Genomic DNA, 19,458 nt, shown 5'->3' on the forward strand with positions numbered 1-19,458 from the left:
TGTCCATTTCTTCCAGGTTGTCCATATTATTGGCATAGAGTTGCCTGTAGTAGTCTCTTAGGATGCTCTGTATTTCTACGGTGTCCGTTGTAACTTCCCCTTTTTCATTTCTAATTTTATTGATTTGAGTCCTCTCCTTCTTTTTCTTGATGAGTCTGGCTAAAGGTTTGTCAATTTTGTTTTTCTTCTCAAAGTACCAGCTTTTAGTTTTATTGATCTTTGCTATTGTTTTCTTTGTTTCTATTTCATTTATTTCTGCTCTGATCTTTACGATTTCTTCCCTTGTACTAACTTTGGGTTTTGTTTGTAGTTCTTTCTCTAGTTCTTTAAGGTGTAAGGTTAGATTGTTTGAGATTTTTCTTGCTTCTTGAGGTAGGATTGTATTGCTATAAACTTCCCTCTTAGAACTGCTTTTGCTGCATCCCATATGTTTTGGACTGTCGTGTTTTCATTGTCATTTGTCTCTAGGTATTTTCTGATTTCTTCAGTGATCTCTTGGTTATTTAGTAATGTATTGTTTAGCCTCCATGTGTTTGTGTTTTTTACGTATTTTTCCCGTAATTTATTTCTAATCTCATAGCGCTGTGATCAGAAAAGATGCTTGATATGATTTCAATTTTCTTAAATTTACTGAGGCTTGATTTGTGACCCAAGATGTGATCTATCTTGGAGAATGTTCCGTGTGCACTTGAGAAGAAAGTGTAATCTGCTGTTTTCGGATGGAATGTCCTATAAATATCAATTAAATCTATCTGGTCTATTGTGTCATTTAAAGCTTTTGTTTCCTTATTAATTTTCTGTCTGGATGATCTGTCCATTGGTGTAAGTGAGGTGTTAAAGTCCTCCACTATTATTGTGTTACTGTCGATTTCCTCTTTTATAGCTGTTAGCATTTGCCCTATGTATTGAGGTGCTCCTACGTTGGGTGCATATATAATTGTTATGTCTTCTTGGATTGACCCCTTGATCATTATGGAGTGTCCTTCCTTGTCTCTTGTAACATTCTTTATTTTAAAGTCTATTTTATCTGATATGAATATTGCTACTCAAGCTTTGTTTTGATTTCCATTCGAATGGAATATCTTTTTCCATCCCCTCACTTTCAGTCTGTATGTGTCCCTATATCTGAAGTGGGTCTCTTGTAGACAGCATATACACGGGTCTTGCTTTTGTATCCATTCAGCCAGCCTGTGTCTTTTGGTTGGAGCATTTAATCCATTCACGTTTAAGGTAGTTATCAATATGTATGTTCCTATTACCATTTTCTTAATTGTTTTGGGTTTGTTTTTATAGGTTCTTTTCTTCTCTTGTGTTTCCCACTTAGAGAAGTTCCTTTAGCATTTGTTGTAGAGCTGGTTTGGTGGTGCTGAATTCTCTTAGCTTTTGCTTGTCTGCAAAGCTTTTGCCTTCTCCAAGGATCTCTGAATGAGATCCTTGCTGGGTAGAATAATCTACAATATGGTTGTAGCTTCTTTCCTTTCATCACTTTAAATATATTATGCCACTCCCTTCTGGCTTGTAAAGTTTCTGCTGAGAAATCAGCTGTTAACCTTATGGGAGTTCCCTTGTATGTTATTTGTCAATTTTCCCTTGCTGCTTTCAGTAATTTTTCTTTGTCTTTAATTTTTGCCAATTTGATTACTATGTGTTTCTCCTTTGGTTTATCCTGCTTGGGACTCTCTGCACTTCCTGGATTTGGGTGGCTATTTCCTTTCCCATGTTAGGGAAGTTTTTGACTATAACCTCTTCAAATATTTTCTCGGGTCCTTTCTCTCTCTCTTCGCCTTCTGGGACCCCTATAATGCGAATGTTGTTGCGTTTAATGTTGTCCCAGAGGTCTCTTAGGCTGTCATCATTTCTTTTCATTCTTTTTTCTTTATTCTGTTCCCCGCTGTGAATTCCACCATTCTGTCTTCCAGGTCACTTATCCGTTCTTCTGCCTCAGCTATTCTGCTATTGATTCCTTCTAGTGTATTTTTCATTTCAGTTATTGTATTGTTCATCTCTGTTTTTTTGTTCTTTAATTCTTCTAGGTCTTTGTTAAACATTTCTTGCATTGTCTCAATCTTTGCCTCCATTCTTTTTCTAAGGTGCTGGATCATCTTCACTATCATTATTCTGAATTCTTTTTCTGGAAGGTTGCCTATCTCCACTTCACTTAGTTGTTTTTCTGGGGTTTTATCTTGTTCCTTCATCTGGTACATAGCCCTCTGCCTTTTCATTTTGTCTTTCTGTGAATGTTGTTTTCATTCCACGGGCTGCAGGACTGTAGCTCTTCTTGCTTCTCTATATATGTGTTTAATTTTAATTTTGATTCAGTTTTCTGTGGATAATTTTAATTAACACTTGAAGATAAGTTGAGGTATAGCAAATTAAGCCATTCACTTTGATGTTTGGATTTCATGGTTTCCAATCCCTGGAGTGCCTTCAGAGTTGGAGAAGCTGGCCTGCAGTGGCTCTCCTTCTGCGCTGCACCTAGTATTTTTTATTTAATATGTATAAGACCATGCAGCAAAGAATAGTATGTTGACTACCCTTAGAGACAAAGAAATCTTATCTTAAAAAAAATGTAAACATTAATAACATATTTCAGATAATGGGCACAAAAATGATTCAACTGAGATGTCCACCTCTGGCTGTGATAGAGTAACAGTAACTTAACTACTTTCCTACGATAAACAACTGGAAAACTAGACAAATACATATTATTAAAGGATTTCAGACATTGGACTACAGGCAACATAAAAATGTGATCTCTGAGAAAAAGAAAATAAATGACTTAAGTACTATAATTGACCAACTTCTTTTCAGAGGGACATTCTGAACACTGGAGCAGAAAGGGGGATACCAAGCAAGGCAATCAGTTAAGCAGCATTTCTAACTGTAAGTCCATTGATCTCCCATTATACTTCTCACCCAAGGGTTACGACTCTTCTAAGCCACACAATAGAGCTTCCTGTTACAATATTCCGTATGCTCCCCCTGTGCCAAAGCCCTTCCCATTATCTAAGGATATGAAGTCTGAGTGAGGGGAGGGTGCAGCAGCCAAAGAGAGGAGAAAGATGCAATCAAGGTTTTGGGTACAGGAGAGCAGAGATGCATTCAAGGCCTCAGGTTAACGAGGGCACAGGTGCAGTCAAAGCCTCTGGTTAAAGCATACAAAGATGCAATGACACCTCAGGTGGAAGAGACAGACTTGAGCCATAAGAGTAGCCATTCTAATTGTCAAGTAGAGCAGGCAACCAGGATTAATAAGCACAGCATATTGGAGGGGAAAAGCCTTTGGGAGAAATAAAATGATAACACCTAGCACTGAAAGACTGCTCTGAGAAAATGTGTAAGTCAGGACTGAGAATTCTGCAATTATTAATGAGGACACTGAACCAAGAAGCAAGTATTTCCAGCCCAGATGGTGGGGGATGGGACTGGCAACGTGGGACACACGTGGCAGATCCAGCCAGGCCCAACATGATTCTCCTAACAACACTGGTCAAGGGAGAAGACCTGGCACACCAACATCAGGGCCCATTTTGTGCCCTTAAAAGAAAGAGAATGGTGTGTCACAAAAATCCTATTTCCAACCTCACTATTCATCAACAGCACAGAATACATAAATTATGGAACAGTAAAACAAAGTAACATTGGAGTGTTGGTGAAAATTAATCACCAAGTTATATAGACAGACACTGTATATCTTAAAAGCAGGGAGACTACATTTATTAGAAAAAAAAAATACCAGCTCAATCCATGAGTTTATACTGACAGTGACAGGATCAATGGATTCCACATAATGCCACCAGTGTCTGGGGACAAACAGAACCTGAAAACCAAACAAAAAATGGTTAGCACAAGAAGAGAACATTTTATTTTCATGTCAGAATCATATCTTAAATGAAGCTGCTAAGGAAAAAAAACAAACTCAAATGAATTTATACTAAGATTGTAATAGGAAAGGGAAACAAGAAAAAAAAACCCACAATCCTTTTATTCCTTTTCTTAAATTAACAAGTTGCATGTTCTACAAAGGATATTACTAGCTTCTCCAGTCTCTACTCTCCTTTATCCTGGACCTTCTCTGTCTGCATCCAAATCTTAGTAAAGGATTCTGAGATTGCAACTTTTCCTCCTTTCCATCACATAATAGTTGTATGAGTTCTGAGAAAGGGCAGAGGTAAACGCATAGGACATAGTTTCAGCCTTCTCACAGTCTAAAATCTAGCCAATGAAAAAATAATATATAGAAAAGTGGTAAATCACTTTTTACCACTTATATAATTTATAAATTATGTAAGTGGTAAATCAGAGGAGTGGACACTGGTGCTAGAGACCTTCAGAGGTGGGAGAAGCAGGCATGCTTCTAGGGAGGTTAGGGGCAACCTGGATGGAGAAAGTGTGATTTGAACCAGGACTAAGAGAGAATGAGGACATACCAGGACGGAGAAGTGGGCAAGGGAGGTGGGACTGTCGAGGGACAGCAAGTAGGCCAGTCTTACTACTGCAGAAGGAGTAAAGGGGAATAAAGTGGGGGATGAGGTTAGGGCCAGTGGAGGGCCCTGAGTTCAGAATAAAGAATCTGGGTTTTATCCTGTAGGCATTTTGAGTTGCTGAGAAGTTCTGAGTAGGGGGATGGTTAAAACAGTGACATTGTGGGAGAGTCTGGGAAGGACAGGAGATTCTTGCAATGGTCCAATTATTAAATTAAATGTTAAGATTTAAATAGGAAGATATAGCAAACAAAAGCAATGGGCAGAATCAAGAAGGACTGCATTTATCCAGAGTCATTACAAGAGTCTGTGGAAGGCTGAGTACAGCAGACGGAGATGATCTGAAGCTTCTGGGCTTCGGATTTAGGAAAATGGTGGCACTTGCTATGGACAAGGTGGAGATGGGAAGAGATCTCCTTTTAAGAGAACTAAAGTGAAGTGAAATGGACTAAAAACGTCCACTTCAGCCACTGGATTTAGTCATTAGGAGGTCATTAATGTCCTATCATAGAGTATACTTTCAAGTAAAGTGGTAAGAGAGAGAGCCAGTTTATGGTGGATTCAGGAAACAGCATGATGTAAGGAAAACTGATACAATAGACAGAAATACTCATTCAAATTTGGCTATTAAAATAGAAGAAAAAAAGAATTAGCAGCCACTTCACACCCACTAGAATGGCTATAGTTGTAGTAATATAACAATAATAAAGGAAAATAACAAGTGTTGGTGAGGATGTGAAGATAGAACCCTCATAGATTGCTGGTGGGAATGTAAAATGGTGCAGCTGCTGTGGAAAACAGTTTGGCAATTCCCCCAAAAGTTAAAAAACACAGAGTTATCATATGACTCAGCAATTCCACCCTTACGTATATACCCAAGAGAACTGAAAATATATGCTCCTACAAAAACTTGTACTCAAATGTTTATAGCAGCATTATTCATAATAACCAAAAGGTGGAAACAGCTGTTTAATGGATAAATAAAATGTATATCCACATAATGGAATATATTCAGCCATAAAAAAGAATGAAGTGCTGATAACATTCTACAGCCTGGATGAACCTTGAGGATAATTATGCGACGTGAAAAAAGCTGGACATGGAAGTCCACAGACTGCACAACTGCACTTATGTGAAATGTCCAGAATAGGTAACTCTATACAGAAAGAAAACAGAGAAGTGGTTGTCAAGGGCTGGGGGGGATAGGTGAATGGGGAATGACTGCTGATGGGTTGAGGAAACTTAGTGAAATCGTTCGAGCCAGAGCACTCGAGTGTAAAGGAAGCAGGAAGAGCCAGTGAGAAGGGAGCAAAAGAAGGAACACAGGCAGGTCAGAGGGATAATCAAAGGAATAAAGTCTCCTTAAGAGACTAAGAGGGCCTCCCTGGTGGCGTAGTGGTTGACAGTCCGCCTGCCGATGCAGGGGACACAGGTTCGTGCCCCGGTTCGGGAGGACTCCACATGCCGCGGAGCGGCTGGGCCCGTGAGCCATGGCTGCTGAGCCTGCGCGTCTGGAGCCTGTGCTCCACAACGGGAGAGGCCACAACGGTGAGAGGCCCGCGTACCGCAAAAAAAAAAAAAAAGAGAGAGACTAAGAAAACCTTGCAAATGTTACTAAAATATCAGACAGCAAATGCCAGTGTTGTAAAGGTGATATTCCCCACTGGGTAGCAGCACTAAGTACTAAACCTTTGGAAATGTTTCAGAGACAGTCAGTTACAAAAGTAACATCCATTCTTGCTTAAAAGCAAATCATTCTCAACAAATATTATATGGTATCACTTATATGTGGAATCTAAAAAATGATACAAATGAATCTACATACAGAACAGAAACAGACTCACAGACATAGAAAACAAACTTACAATTATCATGTTTGGTTATGCGGAAAGGGGTAACTTAGGAGTGGGGGATTAACAGACACAGAGTACTATACATAAAGCAGATAAGCAACAAGGATTTACGATATAGCACAGGGAACTATATTCAATATCTTGCAATAAATTATAATGGAAAATAATCTGAAAAAAAATATATAATTGAATCACTTTGCTGTACACCAAAAACTAACACAATATTGTAAATCAACTATACTTCAATTAAAACAAACAAACAAAAAACCCTAAATCGTTCTTAGTTCATTCTGCCTTTGTTGGCCCACTAACTGGGTGCGTTCGAACCTGTGTTTGTGTGTCTGGATTTTATCATGGTTGAACAGATATTAATTGTGAATAAATGTTCCAGAAATGTTCAAGTACCCATGCCTTGACACCTTCTCTTAACCTGAATAAAAATAACTGAAAAAAAAAAAAGAAAAAGAAAAAAATAAAAAGAAATAACTGAGTTTTTGGATCTTCCTCCACAGGCCATTCTCCTCTTCACCAGCAGGAGGAGCTGTGTTCCCTCCTCCCATCTCCCTCCACGATCTGTGAAGCAGGGACTGTGCGTGAAGCCTCCAGCTGGGGAAGCTACGTTCCAATAGCAGAGCAGCAGGGAAGGAACCATTGTCATTTGTATTGATAGGGAGGCACCGTGGCATAAAGACTTGAAAGAAGTTATAGCTGGGGTGTCCACTGACAGGTCACCAATGTTTTAAAGCTCCCATTACCTGTCCGGGGCTCAGGGTAACCATATGTCTTCGAGCCTTCCAAAACTGAGGAAAACGTTTTAAATCAGGATTGACAACATTGATTTTACTGAACACGCTAGATTCCTCATAGGGGATTCTAGTTGGATAAAGGAAAGGAGTATCTTCAGGAGGAAAGAGATGCCATCTTTTCCTAGTTAAAAAAATAAGATACAAGTTAGTACTCTAAACTTGAGACAAAACATGTTAGAAGGCAGCAGCTAAGTGCTTGATTTCACTCATTTTCATTCAATCCATAAAGGAATACAGGAACCGCAGGGGTCACCTGGCCCATCTCTCACTCAGGGCTGGAATCTCCTCTGCAGACACCTGGTAAGGAAGGACAGCAACTAGTGGGTATCTCATGATGCCCTGAGCAGCCTCTTTGCAGGGACAGGAGCTCCTTTGTAAGATCATTCTTTCTTATCTCAAATCAAAGTCAGCCTCCTCATAAACTGTTTCCATCCCTGAGTCTAGAGCTCCCCAGAATAATCTCTACCCTTTGAAATCTCTGGATTCCTCTCTTATGCAGAGCAACCATTCATCCAGAGCAACTACCCACCAAATCGTTTCCAGACTTCTCCCTATTGGGGTTGTAAATTCCTTAACCTAAACATTTGTTAAGTTGACCCATTAAGGAAGAGAAATGCATGAATGATGCCACACAACTAAAAAGTAGTATAATATAGGAATTTTCAAAAAGAAAACTGTAAAATGTTTCAGTCACTTTAAAATTTTTTGAAAACTGGAAGTGATAAACCTTAACTCACAAAACACTAGACACACCAATACTTTGAGCCAACAGAGCGAGGACATCTGAAGCAAAGGAGGGAGAAGTGTGAAAAAGGAAGAGACACAGACAGACAGAAATACACAGATGGGGAAGTAAAGAGAGAGGGACCCCTGACAGTTACAGAGGGGCTATCATGTCTTTTCAAAACATGTCCTTTCAAAAGAGCTGACTGCTCTTCTCAAACTAGGAAATATAAAGTCTTATTTTGCCTTAGAGATGATAAAGCTGCTCCCTCCCACTAGACCTATGACTAGTTTGAGAGAATTTTTGGCATTTAGGATGTTTAGAACGTTAGAGCTGGAAGGACCCTTAAGAGATCATCAGTCTAATCTTACATTCAAAGAAGTGGAAGAGGGAGTCAGGGTTTGCTCAGTGTCATTCACTGGGCTTGTGTTAGTGGTGGACCCAGTACTATGTCACAGATCTCCAGACCCCTGCACTATAGCTGTGTTTCCCAAAAGAACAGCCATGATGATAACCATCCCATACAATTTGCTTTGCTAAGTTTAAAATGTAATATATTTGCATCCTTGTGTTCTTAATCAAAAGAGGCTCAAAAACCTCTTGGCTCTGATGCTGAAAGAACAGAGAATAAGCAGTATTTGCCTGGGCATTAAGACCCTCAGGCTCCACCCTGCCTTTCCTACTAATCCTCTGTCTCTAACGCACAACTTACACGGACAACTCACTGGGCCCTCTATATACCCCACGCTTTCCTGGGGCTCTGCTCATGCTGGTCCCTTTGCTCCTCCCACCTGTGTCTTTTGAACATTCACCCACCCTTTGAAACCCATCCCAAATGGCAACTCCCCTCTGAAATCTTCCCTAATCTTTCCAACAGGAACATTTTCTCTTCTCCTTTTCAGTTGCATGGCTCTACGAAACCTTCCTCAAGGGCATGTTCATTCTGCCTAGATATATCACAGCAATCCGTGGGCTTCCCTGCACTCTAACTGTACATACACTCTCTTAGGGCAGAGAGGTGTCTTACTTGTTCACCTCTGTTCCTACTGTAACACATGGTATCTGCACGGCAGGATACTCAATAAATATTTCCTGAATAGTTAGTTACTTTATTACTCCAGAGCTATATGAGGCCAGAAAATATGGTCTACAACAAAGTTAAAGTAAAGCTGTATTAATTTTATATCACAGAAAGAACCCAGGTATTTTTTGGTAATGTTTTCCCAACTGAATTTCTTTGGCTTATTTCTCCACTCAGAACACACGGGAAGCAGCTACTTAAAATGATGCCCTCTCTAACGAAGTTTAAGGTTCAGACTATTAACTCCATAAGGGCAGGAACCAGGCACACTTGATTCACTGCTGTAACCACAGTGCATTAATAATGTACCCAGACGTTCTAGGCTGCTTAATAAAGACCTGAGGAATCCAGGAGGAACTATCTCATACAGTTTTATAGTTTTCAAAGTACTTCACACGTGGGGGGAGCAGTTCAAAGATGGTAGCAGAGGAAGACCCTGAACTTACCTCCTCCCACAGACACAAAAAATACACATGTGCATATAGACCAGTTCCCTCTGAAAAGAACCAGAGAACTAGCTGAACACGTGCTCCACAATAAAGAATAAAAAGGACTAACTACATCGAGATGAGCAGGAGAGGCAGAGAGACGCTCCCGCCAAAGCCCTCAGCCCCCGCGTGGTGGCACACAACAGGAAGGGACCTCACCAGACAAGGCTTCTCCCGGGAAGTTAGGGGCTGGCACCCCACATCAGGAGCCCCGGCCCCTGGGATCTAAACCACAGAGATGAGCCCCCGTAACAGCTGGCTTAGGAAACCAACAGGACAGGTGTCCAAGTGTCCCCAAGTGCTACATGAAACTGAGACTCCCCTCGTAAAGGGTTCACATATATCTCACTTGTCCCAAACCCTAGCAAAATAACAGCAGTTTGAAAAGTGTTGAGACTACACGTGAAGGAAAGTCATTTAGAATCTGACAGTATCCACCGAAGGGGTGAGAAATGATGGAAATGCTCCCCCGGGATGGAAGCACTGGCAGACGCCATTGTTGTGCTCCTCACCTAACCTGCGGGCACAGGTGGGCAAGCTCGGATGCAGGGGCGAGCAACTGTGGCTCTACCCTGCCACAATGCTGAAGCCAGAGAGCTCCAGTGACCAGAGCACTTTCCCAGCCCTGGCGCAGGCAGGTGGGCACAAACGGTCCCGGCATTCTCCTGCTCCCTAGCTAAAGTCTGTGAGTGTGGGAGACTGCAACACAGCCCTGCCCCCTGGCTGGGGCTGATGCGCATGAGCAGTCACAGCGTTCTCCTGCTCCTGAAAAGCCAACACGCGTGCACGGACGAGGCAATCTCATGCCGCACTGCTGAAGCCTGCGGGCACGAGCAGTCATCGTTTTCCCACTGCTCTCCTAAAACAAGAGAGCAAGTCCCACCCCCTACACTCTACAGCTACTAATGCAGACTCTTACATTATAGAGCTAAGCAGACAACTGTCTAGCTGAACTGGGAGTGTATTCCTAGAGTTCTGGGATCAGCTTTCTGACAGTAATCCTGACCATGGCTGAGAGACACAACACACAGACACCACCATCTATACTGTTCCCCTTATTTCACAAAGGAGGAGACTGAACCAGAGGTTAAGAGATCTGCCCTGGTCATGAGGCAGGCTGATAGGATGGAGCAGGGAGTCCTGCCCCCTACCCGACACTCATTCCTCCTCCTGTGCAACACACAAAGACAAAGACACACACACACACACACACACACACACACACACTCTCTCACTCTCTCTCTCTCTCCCTCATGCATGTGCATGCACATGTGCATTACCTTCCTTGTACCTGGAATACTAGGTTGCAACCATAGGTGTCCAGATGACAGGGTGTATGGGCCCCCATGGAGCCGATCCACAATGCACTTTCCTGTCCATTTCTTCCAGGAAACCCAAAGTCAGACCACATCACATCCTGTTTTGAAAATAAAGTCACAGTCCATCAAGAACCAACCAACTCTGTTGTATAGTAGTGTTACACATTTTCACTTACACATCTGGTTTTGGGCACTTGGAACACTCTCTTACAGAAATCGCTATAGATGGAAGAGGTTAGGTTTCCAGAGCAATTCAAGAAGTCTTTTTAACCAATAACATATCTGAATAACCCCACTAATAGTAGTTATTCAACAAATATTTACTGTCTGCCTATAACATGCCTGACACTCTTCTAGAGCATGTGATGAATCAATGCACAAAACAGACAAAAAGGCCCACCCAAATGAAGCTTACATTTCAGACGTTGGAGACTGACAATAAACACTAGACACAGTTATGCAGATATATGGGGGAAGTGGCTCAGGCAGCAGAAACAGTGACTGCAATGGAAATAGAGGTATCTGAAGCTTAACTCAGGAACCCAAAAAGGCACATTCCCTCTAAGCAGTGCAGGTATTTTGAGGCATAAGTAATGTACTAACTTTTTGCACTTTCAAAGACCACATGAAAGAAGCCTTCTCCTAGGTTAGTGGAGTTATTTAAAATTATAGATGCTGGAGCATCTATAGTAGTTCATACCTACTAAACTGGAGTCTCCAGATGGGGGAGACACAGCATATCTTTTGAAATACTTTTGCTGTGCTCCTCAAGGTCATTAACTCTTTAAGTGTAAAGAACTTGAAAAAGAGACAGCACAGCGCTTTCAACTTGGCACTCCTTATGTCTAGTTCTGTGGACAGATCCTGCCCAAGTCAACTACTGATCCATAAATACCATTTGGTCCAGTAGTTCTCAAACCAGGCTCCCTGGCATCCCCTTAGGGCACTGGGGATAGCAGCAAAGGCTCTTTCTTTCAGCAAACGGCTCTTCTTGATTTTATTTAGGTTTGAAGAAAGGGTGTTCCTGCTTTTAAATAAAAGTTAGAAAACTACGAACGTAGTTTGACATAAACTCAAATCCATGGAATTTAAGATATGTATAAGCTGAAAAAGAAAAAGAACACACTAGTGAACCAGGCAGGAAAGTTTTGCTTTATTTTTTATTTTATGTTTTTTGAATCATGAATTTTTCCTTTTGAATTTTAAAAAACAAAACAAAAAACACCTCTATGTGCAGAACATGGTCCTAAATGCTGACACTACTCAGTATCTTCAAACTTTTCTCTTTTTGGAGGCAAAGCATTAACACTACTCAAAGAGAAAGAGGATTTTGGAGAGACATTTTCAATGGATGGTTTTAAGGAAGACTAGAAAAAGCTTTTTCATTTTTGTTTTGAGTGGTAAAAATAGAATATGTGCATATAACTAATATCTGTTACAAAAAGGGGAGTTTTTGCAAGGTCAGCACTATTGTAAATGCGTATGGCTCAAATGCAGCAGCTCCAGGGCGTGGCAAAAATCATGTCCCCTCTGGATATAGCCCATATGCTCCATGAAGGGAGCTTACCTCTGTTTTCCCAGTGCCTAATATAATAGCTGGCTCAGGTTAAGTGCTTAAAACCTTGGCTGCTTGGGAGGGAAAGAAGAATCTGTTGGCTTATTATGGGTAAATGGTTCAGGTCAAGAACATTTTTGAGCATCTATTACATACCTGGTATGATGCTGAATGTTTGGAATATGAAAATTAATACAACACAGGCCCTCCCTTCAAATCTCATAATGGAAGATAGTCCCATAAATGGACCCTTCCGATATAACGCAGAAAGTGCTCTCACAGCAGAGAGTGCTCTATGATCACAGAAGAAGGGCTCCCAGTCCAAGCAGGGAGCTTAGGGAGGCTTCCAATGGTCAACCTGGTCCTTGTTGAACAATTCACCACACCTCAGTTTGGAATTTAACTAAAGGTAGATGAAAGACACGCAATATAAAAACAAAAAATGGGGATCTGTCTTACCTAAGAGGCTGGTTTAAGTGACTCTTAATCTTCTTACAGATACACCCCTTTGGGAGTCTAATGAATGCCGATATCCCTCTCCTCAGAGAAATGAATGCACGCACACGTAAGCGCGCGCGCGCGCACACACACACACACACACACACACACACACACACACTTTCACATACACTTTGAGGGAGTCGGTGGACCAACCCCAGGTGAGAAACTGTTCTAGAGCACTACTTCAGAAAGAATCACAGAAGGAAAGTTTTTCTACTAGGTCAGGGGGTGACTATATGAAAAACTGACGTGAGGTTTCCCTGACCTCTTATCTAACACAATAATGACTAAAAAAGGAAAAATTATTTTGGAATGATTAGATCAGGGTGACCTAAACTTCAGCTGCCAACTGGCTGAGAAAACCAGAGGGTGAAGGGTTTGGGGGCAAGTGGCAGAGAGAAAGTCAAAGTAAATTTGTCAGAAAATAGATAGCATTGAGTGTTACCTATTTTGGCTTTCTTTCCCCACAGGCTCTTGAGAGTTGGATTTCTTGCCAATTGAGTTCAGCTATTTACAGGTAGTCAAATCTCTGAAATGACTGCAGGCCCAGGAGGAATCTGCGTTGGGTCTTGCTAGAAACAAGTGACCCTGTTAGGCAGCCACATCGGTGAAACTAACACAGGTGACTGGCGGGGTGATCCATCCTGAAGTCTATTCCCACATCCACTTCAAAAGTTGAAAAAGTCTTTAGAAATCATCTCTATCCCTGAAATTCTATTCTACATCATCCCTGAAAAGAGCAAGCGTCTGGTTGATTGCTTACTACAAAATCAGTATTTGCTTTCTTGTAACTTCCAGAAGAAGGTCCTAGATTTGTTTTCCACAAACAACAGGTTTATGTTCTCTTCTGCCAAAAACTATGGTCTTTAAATTATCTGAAAAATGGTCATGTCTTCTCCTTTATCATTTTTTTCAAATATCTAGACTCAGTAGCATTAAATTTTCCTTCCAGTTTCTCTCCTCTTGATTACCCTTGTCAACAGCCCTCTTAAAGCCTGGCTCTCAGAATGAACCCCAGACACAGCCTATGTAGTTCCTTGCATATGGGTCTCAACACTCCATGATCTGGACATTACACTATTAATACACTGTCAGACAGTGCTTTTTTTTTTTTTTTTTTTAAAAGCAGCTGAATTATACCATGGCTAATCTAGGCTTGACTGCCTTTTTCTTATGAACTGTTGCCTAGCCATATCTCTTCATCCTTGACGTTACAGAGTTTAGGAGAAGGCCATGGGACCCTACTTTTATCCCTCTTAAATTGAATGTTAAGTTTCTGCCTGGTGCTTTGCAATGTTTAAATGAACCTACATACATGACTCCTAAACCTTCATCTCCAGTCCTAACTTCTCTTCTATTTACGACTAAATCTATATTTTCAACTGCTAAACCTATATTTTCAGCTGCTAACTATCAGGTTATTGAATCCATATGGTGGGACAGGCCCTGATACTAACATTTTCTTTGTATCATCTCATTTAATCCTTATGAGATTGAAGGTAGTTATAGCTACTGTACAGATGTGGAAACTGAGGGACAGTTCTGTCCTTTTGTTAAAAAACATGGAGACATTTTTGGTTGTCATAATAAATAGGAGGGGGGTGCCTTGGTATTCAGTGGATGGGGGTCAGGGATCCAGCTCAACAAAACAACAGAAGCTTTGTATCTTGCACAATTTTCATAACACTGAAAAATCTGATCTTAGTTACCTGAGATTAGAGCTCTGACTCTTTTATTTTTTTTTTTTTGCGGTATGCGGGCCTCTCCCATTGCGGAGCACAGGCTCCAGATGCGCAGGCTCAGCGGCCATGGGATCTTCCCGGACTGGGGCACGAACCCGTGTCCCCTGCATCGGCAGGAGGACTCTCAACTACTGCACCACCAGGCAAGCCCCAGAGCTCTGACTCTTAATCTCATATATCCTCAAAGGACTTTTGCACGGTTTTAACACATACTGAATTTTCTAGAAACACAGTTACTAAGTAAGTCGAGGGAGGACTGTACTTTGTGTTCCTGCAGCTTCATCAAGAGTTGTTCACCGTTTTGAAAAATTAAGTCACCAGCAGCATTGAAACTCATATGATATTTGATTTAGCAATGTATACACCAATATCAGTCTGTGCTCGTACTGTCTCATCAGGGTGACTCTATGTGTATAGATACAAACATACTCATTTAGCCTCATTTCAAAATGTTAAATATAAAATATTGGAAATATTCTATGGAATTTTACCTTAACTCTTCAAAACTGAACCTTTTCCTTGTAGGTAGGTACAAGCATCTGGTTAATCCATTATGTCTTCTAGTATAGAGGCGCTTGAATACTTACACATTAAATCACATACTTCTGCTTAAATTCTCCTGTATTTTATAGCTGGGGTAGTTTAATAGTTTTTTAAAATTATTTGGGGAAGTAATTATATCACCTGCAAACTGCATTTCAGAACAGTAAAGGGGATGCAGGTTCTGGTATGAGACTATTGCTACACTACCTCTCTACTGCTCTCCCAGCATGGGCTACACACCTCCCTGCCTTTGCTTCTGCTGTTCCTTCTGCCTGGCTGGTCTCCTCGCTGCCCTTCCCACACCCCAATTCACATTTCTCTTTCAAGACCCAATGTAAGCTTCATGTCCTTGAACCCTTCCACACTCCCCACCGCAACCCCTTCCTCCCCTGCCGCATGCAACCTGGTCATTCTCTCTTTTGGTCTCTCTCTCCCAAAGAACTTTGATTCTTTGCCTGTCTAACCCATTCTCCTCAAAGCAGCAAAGAGTGATCTTAAAATATTAAGTCCTGTCCCCACTTTGCTCTGCACTTAGAATTAGATCCAAATGCCCCCTATCATGGGCCTGCATGACCAGGCCCCTCTCACCTCTCTGACACCTCTAACCCTCTCAGTCTCACTGGCCAGGCTTCAATCACAATGGCTTTCTTTCTTTTTTTCCAAAAAGGCAAAGTCTTCTCACATTCAAGGGCTTTGAACTCTGCTTAGAAAGCTCTTGACCCTCCATTCACTTGGCTAGCTTCTCATTTTTTAGGAATCAGCTTAAATATCACCTCCGCAGAGAAGGCTTCCCAACTTACCCTTTTAGAAGTCCCTCTGCTGTACTGATTTTGGCCCATTTTTGTTTACTTCATAACAGTTAGGACAATCGGTTAGACTCACTTGTCTGATTTCACTATAGAATATGAGCTCCCTGAGGAGAGGAGACCAAGGCTGTCTGTGACTCTCCAGCCCTAGCACAGTAGTTGAAAAACAGGTGTTTGTAGAGTGAACATACAATCATGCACATTTTACAGTTATTTTCTGTCTTTTGAACACATATTCACCTCACAGACCCCAGCAACTGGCAGAGTCCACAGCACACAACAGAGCTTGAATCTAGTTTCTGCATTCATCTACTCTCAGCTTTGGCTTCATGTTTTTTAATCGGCTGGAAGACTTATTACTCTGCTTTGACTCTGGAATTTTTTTCTTGGGAAAATACAGGTCTGGTGGGTATGGTCCTGGAGCTCCTTGGTCATCCCAGGCCAGTGCCCAAGTCTAAACAATTCTCCCAACACACAGTGGCTGACAACAGCCACCTGCGACAACCTCACAGAGAACTCAGCGAGCTCCCCCAGGGTCTGCAACATCAGAGGAGGCGCATCCCAGACCACAGCGTGCATCAAGGTTGGGCCTGGTTTCTGGAATAAATGGACTATCCATTCAAAATCATTATATGTTGGCTTTGGAGGTCCACTTAATCACACACCTGGACTTGACTATGTTGTTATGTCTTCTAGCGTAGTTATTGAGCATTAACACATCAAAATATATGTTGTTTATTATAAATTACTTCCTCGAAAATTCTCCTTTATATTATGGGTAAGGTATTTTAACAATTTAAAAGAATTACATGTGTAGTAATCGTATTATCTACAAACTGTTTAAAGGGAGTGCAAGATCTGGGAGAGTTGAGAATCACTGCTATAGCACAACTATTAGAATCAAAAACTACTGACTGATAATATATGTGATATGCTAATAGGGGATGGAACCTCAAAAAGTGTAAGGCATAAACATCTCTATTATCAAGAACTCTAAAATCTAGTTGAAGACACCAGCTTGAAATAACAACATAAACAAATCAATTACCCCCTCCCCAATATGCCAGAAGGCAATTCTATCATGATCACACAACCGTACAATAAATTAAGAGGTCAAGAATGCTTGATATTTGCTTTTGTCTTTCTCTGTCTTGATCCCTCAATAAGTACTAATGCATTAGTACTTAATCGAGAGATATGAACTTTGTGCTTTTCCCTTCCTCTCTTCAGTGAGACGTATAGCAGATTGCTAACCTATCAACTTAACCACTAAATAAAATGACCATCAATCATCCTGCCCCAGGGATCTGGCCACAGGGGCCCCCCCTTGAAACTGCCAGCCCTATGGCTGCCTAAGAAATCCCTCTGGCTTCAAAATCCTCTCTCCCCAGCTGACAAGGGCATTCTTACCTATGCACTAAGGATGGCTGTACAGACTCATTCTTGGAACCCTCCCTTTAATGCTGCAATTCTCTCTGGTCCCTATACTTGCTGCCTGCAGAGGCCCTGGAATAAGTGTACTTTTTGTAGAAATTGTAAATCTTGCTTCAATTTTTCATGTCCTTCCATGAACAGAGTGTGCCATAAACTGCCTACTTTTCTTAATATCTCATTCCCAATTTTATTCAGACAGATAACGTGCCCAGCTAAGAGACATCCGTTTTCCAGCCTGCCTTGCAGTTCAGTGGGGCCATGAAGCTAAATTCTAACCATTAAGCAAAAGTTGTTGGATGGGACTTCTGGGACAGTTCCTTAAAAGAGAGGCAGAGAGCCGGGAGTACACGTTTGTCCTTCCTTCCTCCTTTCTGAAATACAGTGTGATGGCTCTCTTGGAACACAAGATGGCTTTGAGGATGAAAGCCACATGCTAAAGACAGAGTAGAAAGACAGGAAGAACCTGGGTTCTCTGGGATGACAAAGCCTCCATTCCAGCCCCGGCCAGTGTACCTCCAAACTTTCCTTAGGTGAGGAAAAAATTCACCATTATGTGTTTAGTTAGGCAACTTCCATTCTGGGATTTCTGTTACAAGCAACTAAGCCTAACCCAAATTGATTCAGGAGGTTAACCCATGGAACCTTGTCTTTCCCCAATAATCTCATTCTGTCAGAGCCTTTATCTTGGGTTTGCAGTTATGCCAGTCCTAAACCCTATATCAGAGAAACATATCCTTGAAGAAATACGTCTGTAGACACTTCGGGGTGGAAGTAGGGAGAGTTTCATGGTACTATTCTTTGAGCATATTATAAATACAGTAGGCTTCCCCAGGCTAGCCTGGAGAACTAACCGCCAAGATCTGCATTGTTCCTCCAGGAAAAAAAAAAAAAAAAGTTCTGAGTCCAAACAATTGATATACAAATAAAATGTGTAGAACACAAGCAATGAAAATTACAAAAGACAGCAAAAGAGTAAAAAGAACCAAAAGGTCTTGATAATCAACTCTTTAATTAAAAAATAAGACCACAGTTATTATGGAAGTGCTAATGTAGGGCTGCAGTACTATAATTTAGTAGTCCATTAGATACTCTAGTGGTTAGGGGTAATTCTAGAAGACAATATCACATGTCACCCCAGTACTTAAAGGAATTAACCAGGAATTCAGTCCTGCTTTTTCATCCTCCCCCACATCCAACCACAATGGTTTCCTATCAGCCCCAATTCCTGGCCTCTTCCCAGACATATTCTGAGAAATTTATCTGCAGTTTAAAGACACCTAAGAGAGGGACTTCCTTAGTGGCGCAGTGATTAAGACTCCACGCTCTCAATGCAGGGGACCCGGGTTCAATCCCTGGTCAGGGAACTAGATCCCACATGCATGCCACAACTAAGAGTTTGCATGCTACAACTAAGAGCCAGCGAGCCACAACTAAGGAGCTCTCGAGCTGCAACTAAGGAGACAGCCTGCCACAACTAAGGAGCTTGCCTGCTGCAACTAAGACCCAGCGCAACAAAATTAATTTTTTAAGAACTATTAAAAAAAAAGAGAGACACCTAAGAGGGATGGAAATAACACACTACAGTGTGTCAAGACCAAATATGGCACAGCTTCTGTACAGAATGAGAGTTATAAGCAAAATTCATCATTTACTCATAGTTGAAAACTGGCTGGCCAAAGAAAATGAACTTGGTTTATAACACAAAAGTAGTACAGATACTTTATTCTCCTCTTTCCTCTGGATGGTTCTGCCTTGTCGTGATGTCCTCAACATAATATGTAATTTATAAATAATAATGGTTTTATTTCTTGTGTACATAGAGTGATCATATTTCCCAATAAAAAAACCAGGACATAAAGGATGACAACGCACTTTTGTGCTACCTGTGAAGATAAGAGTTAGTTGGGGAGAAACTGCTTAAATACCAACATAAGGAAATATTTAGAAACAGTATATTTTCCATTGTCTAGTTTTCTTTTTAAATTAATTTCATTGAGGTAAAATTTATATACAATAAAACATACCCATTTTAGACTACAGTTCAGCAAGTTCTGACAAATGTATATACTGGAATAATCACCACCATGATCAAAATATAGAATACTTCTACTACCCCAAAAAG

The 19,458-nt window shown here is 41.1% G+C and overlaps 1 protein-coding gene across 2 annotated transcripts in view; it reads right to left on the minus strand.

Annotated features, from left to right (window-relative positions):
- The window catches only part of HSPBAP1 (HSPB1 associated protein 1), a 55,248-nt gene that overhangs the window by 10,594 nt on the left and 25,196 nt on the right, over nt 1-19,458 (minus strand). Inside the window, exons 4-6 of one of the 2 annotated variants that reach the window (XM_029213945.1) lie at nt 10,717-10,853; nt 7,093-7,264; nt 3,764-3,820 (exon numbers count right to left, since the gene is read on the minus strand). In XM_029213945.1, coding sequence (XP_029069778.1) covers nt 3,764-3,820; nt 7,093-7,264; nt 10,717-10,853 — 366 coding nt within the window. Of the gene's footprint in view, nt 1-3,736; nt 3,821-7,092; nt 7,265-10,716; nt 10,854-19,458 lie in introns of both variants that reach the window. The other variant, XM_029213944.1, reaches the window with a different exon arrangement.

This window comes from Monodon monoceros, unplaced genomic scaffold, assembly GCF_005190385.1.
Source record: "Monodon monoceros isolate NGI ecotype Baffin Bay Population unplaced genomic scaffold, NGI_Narwhal_1 Super_Scaffold_11, whole genome shotgun sequence".
NCBI classification, from domain to species: domain Eukaryota; kingdom Metazoa; phylum Chordata; class Mammalia; order Artiodactyla; family Monodontidae; genus Monodon; species Monodon monoceros.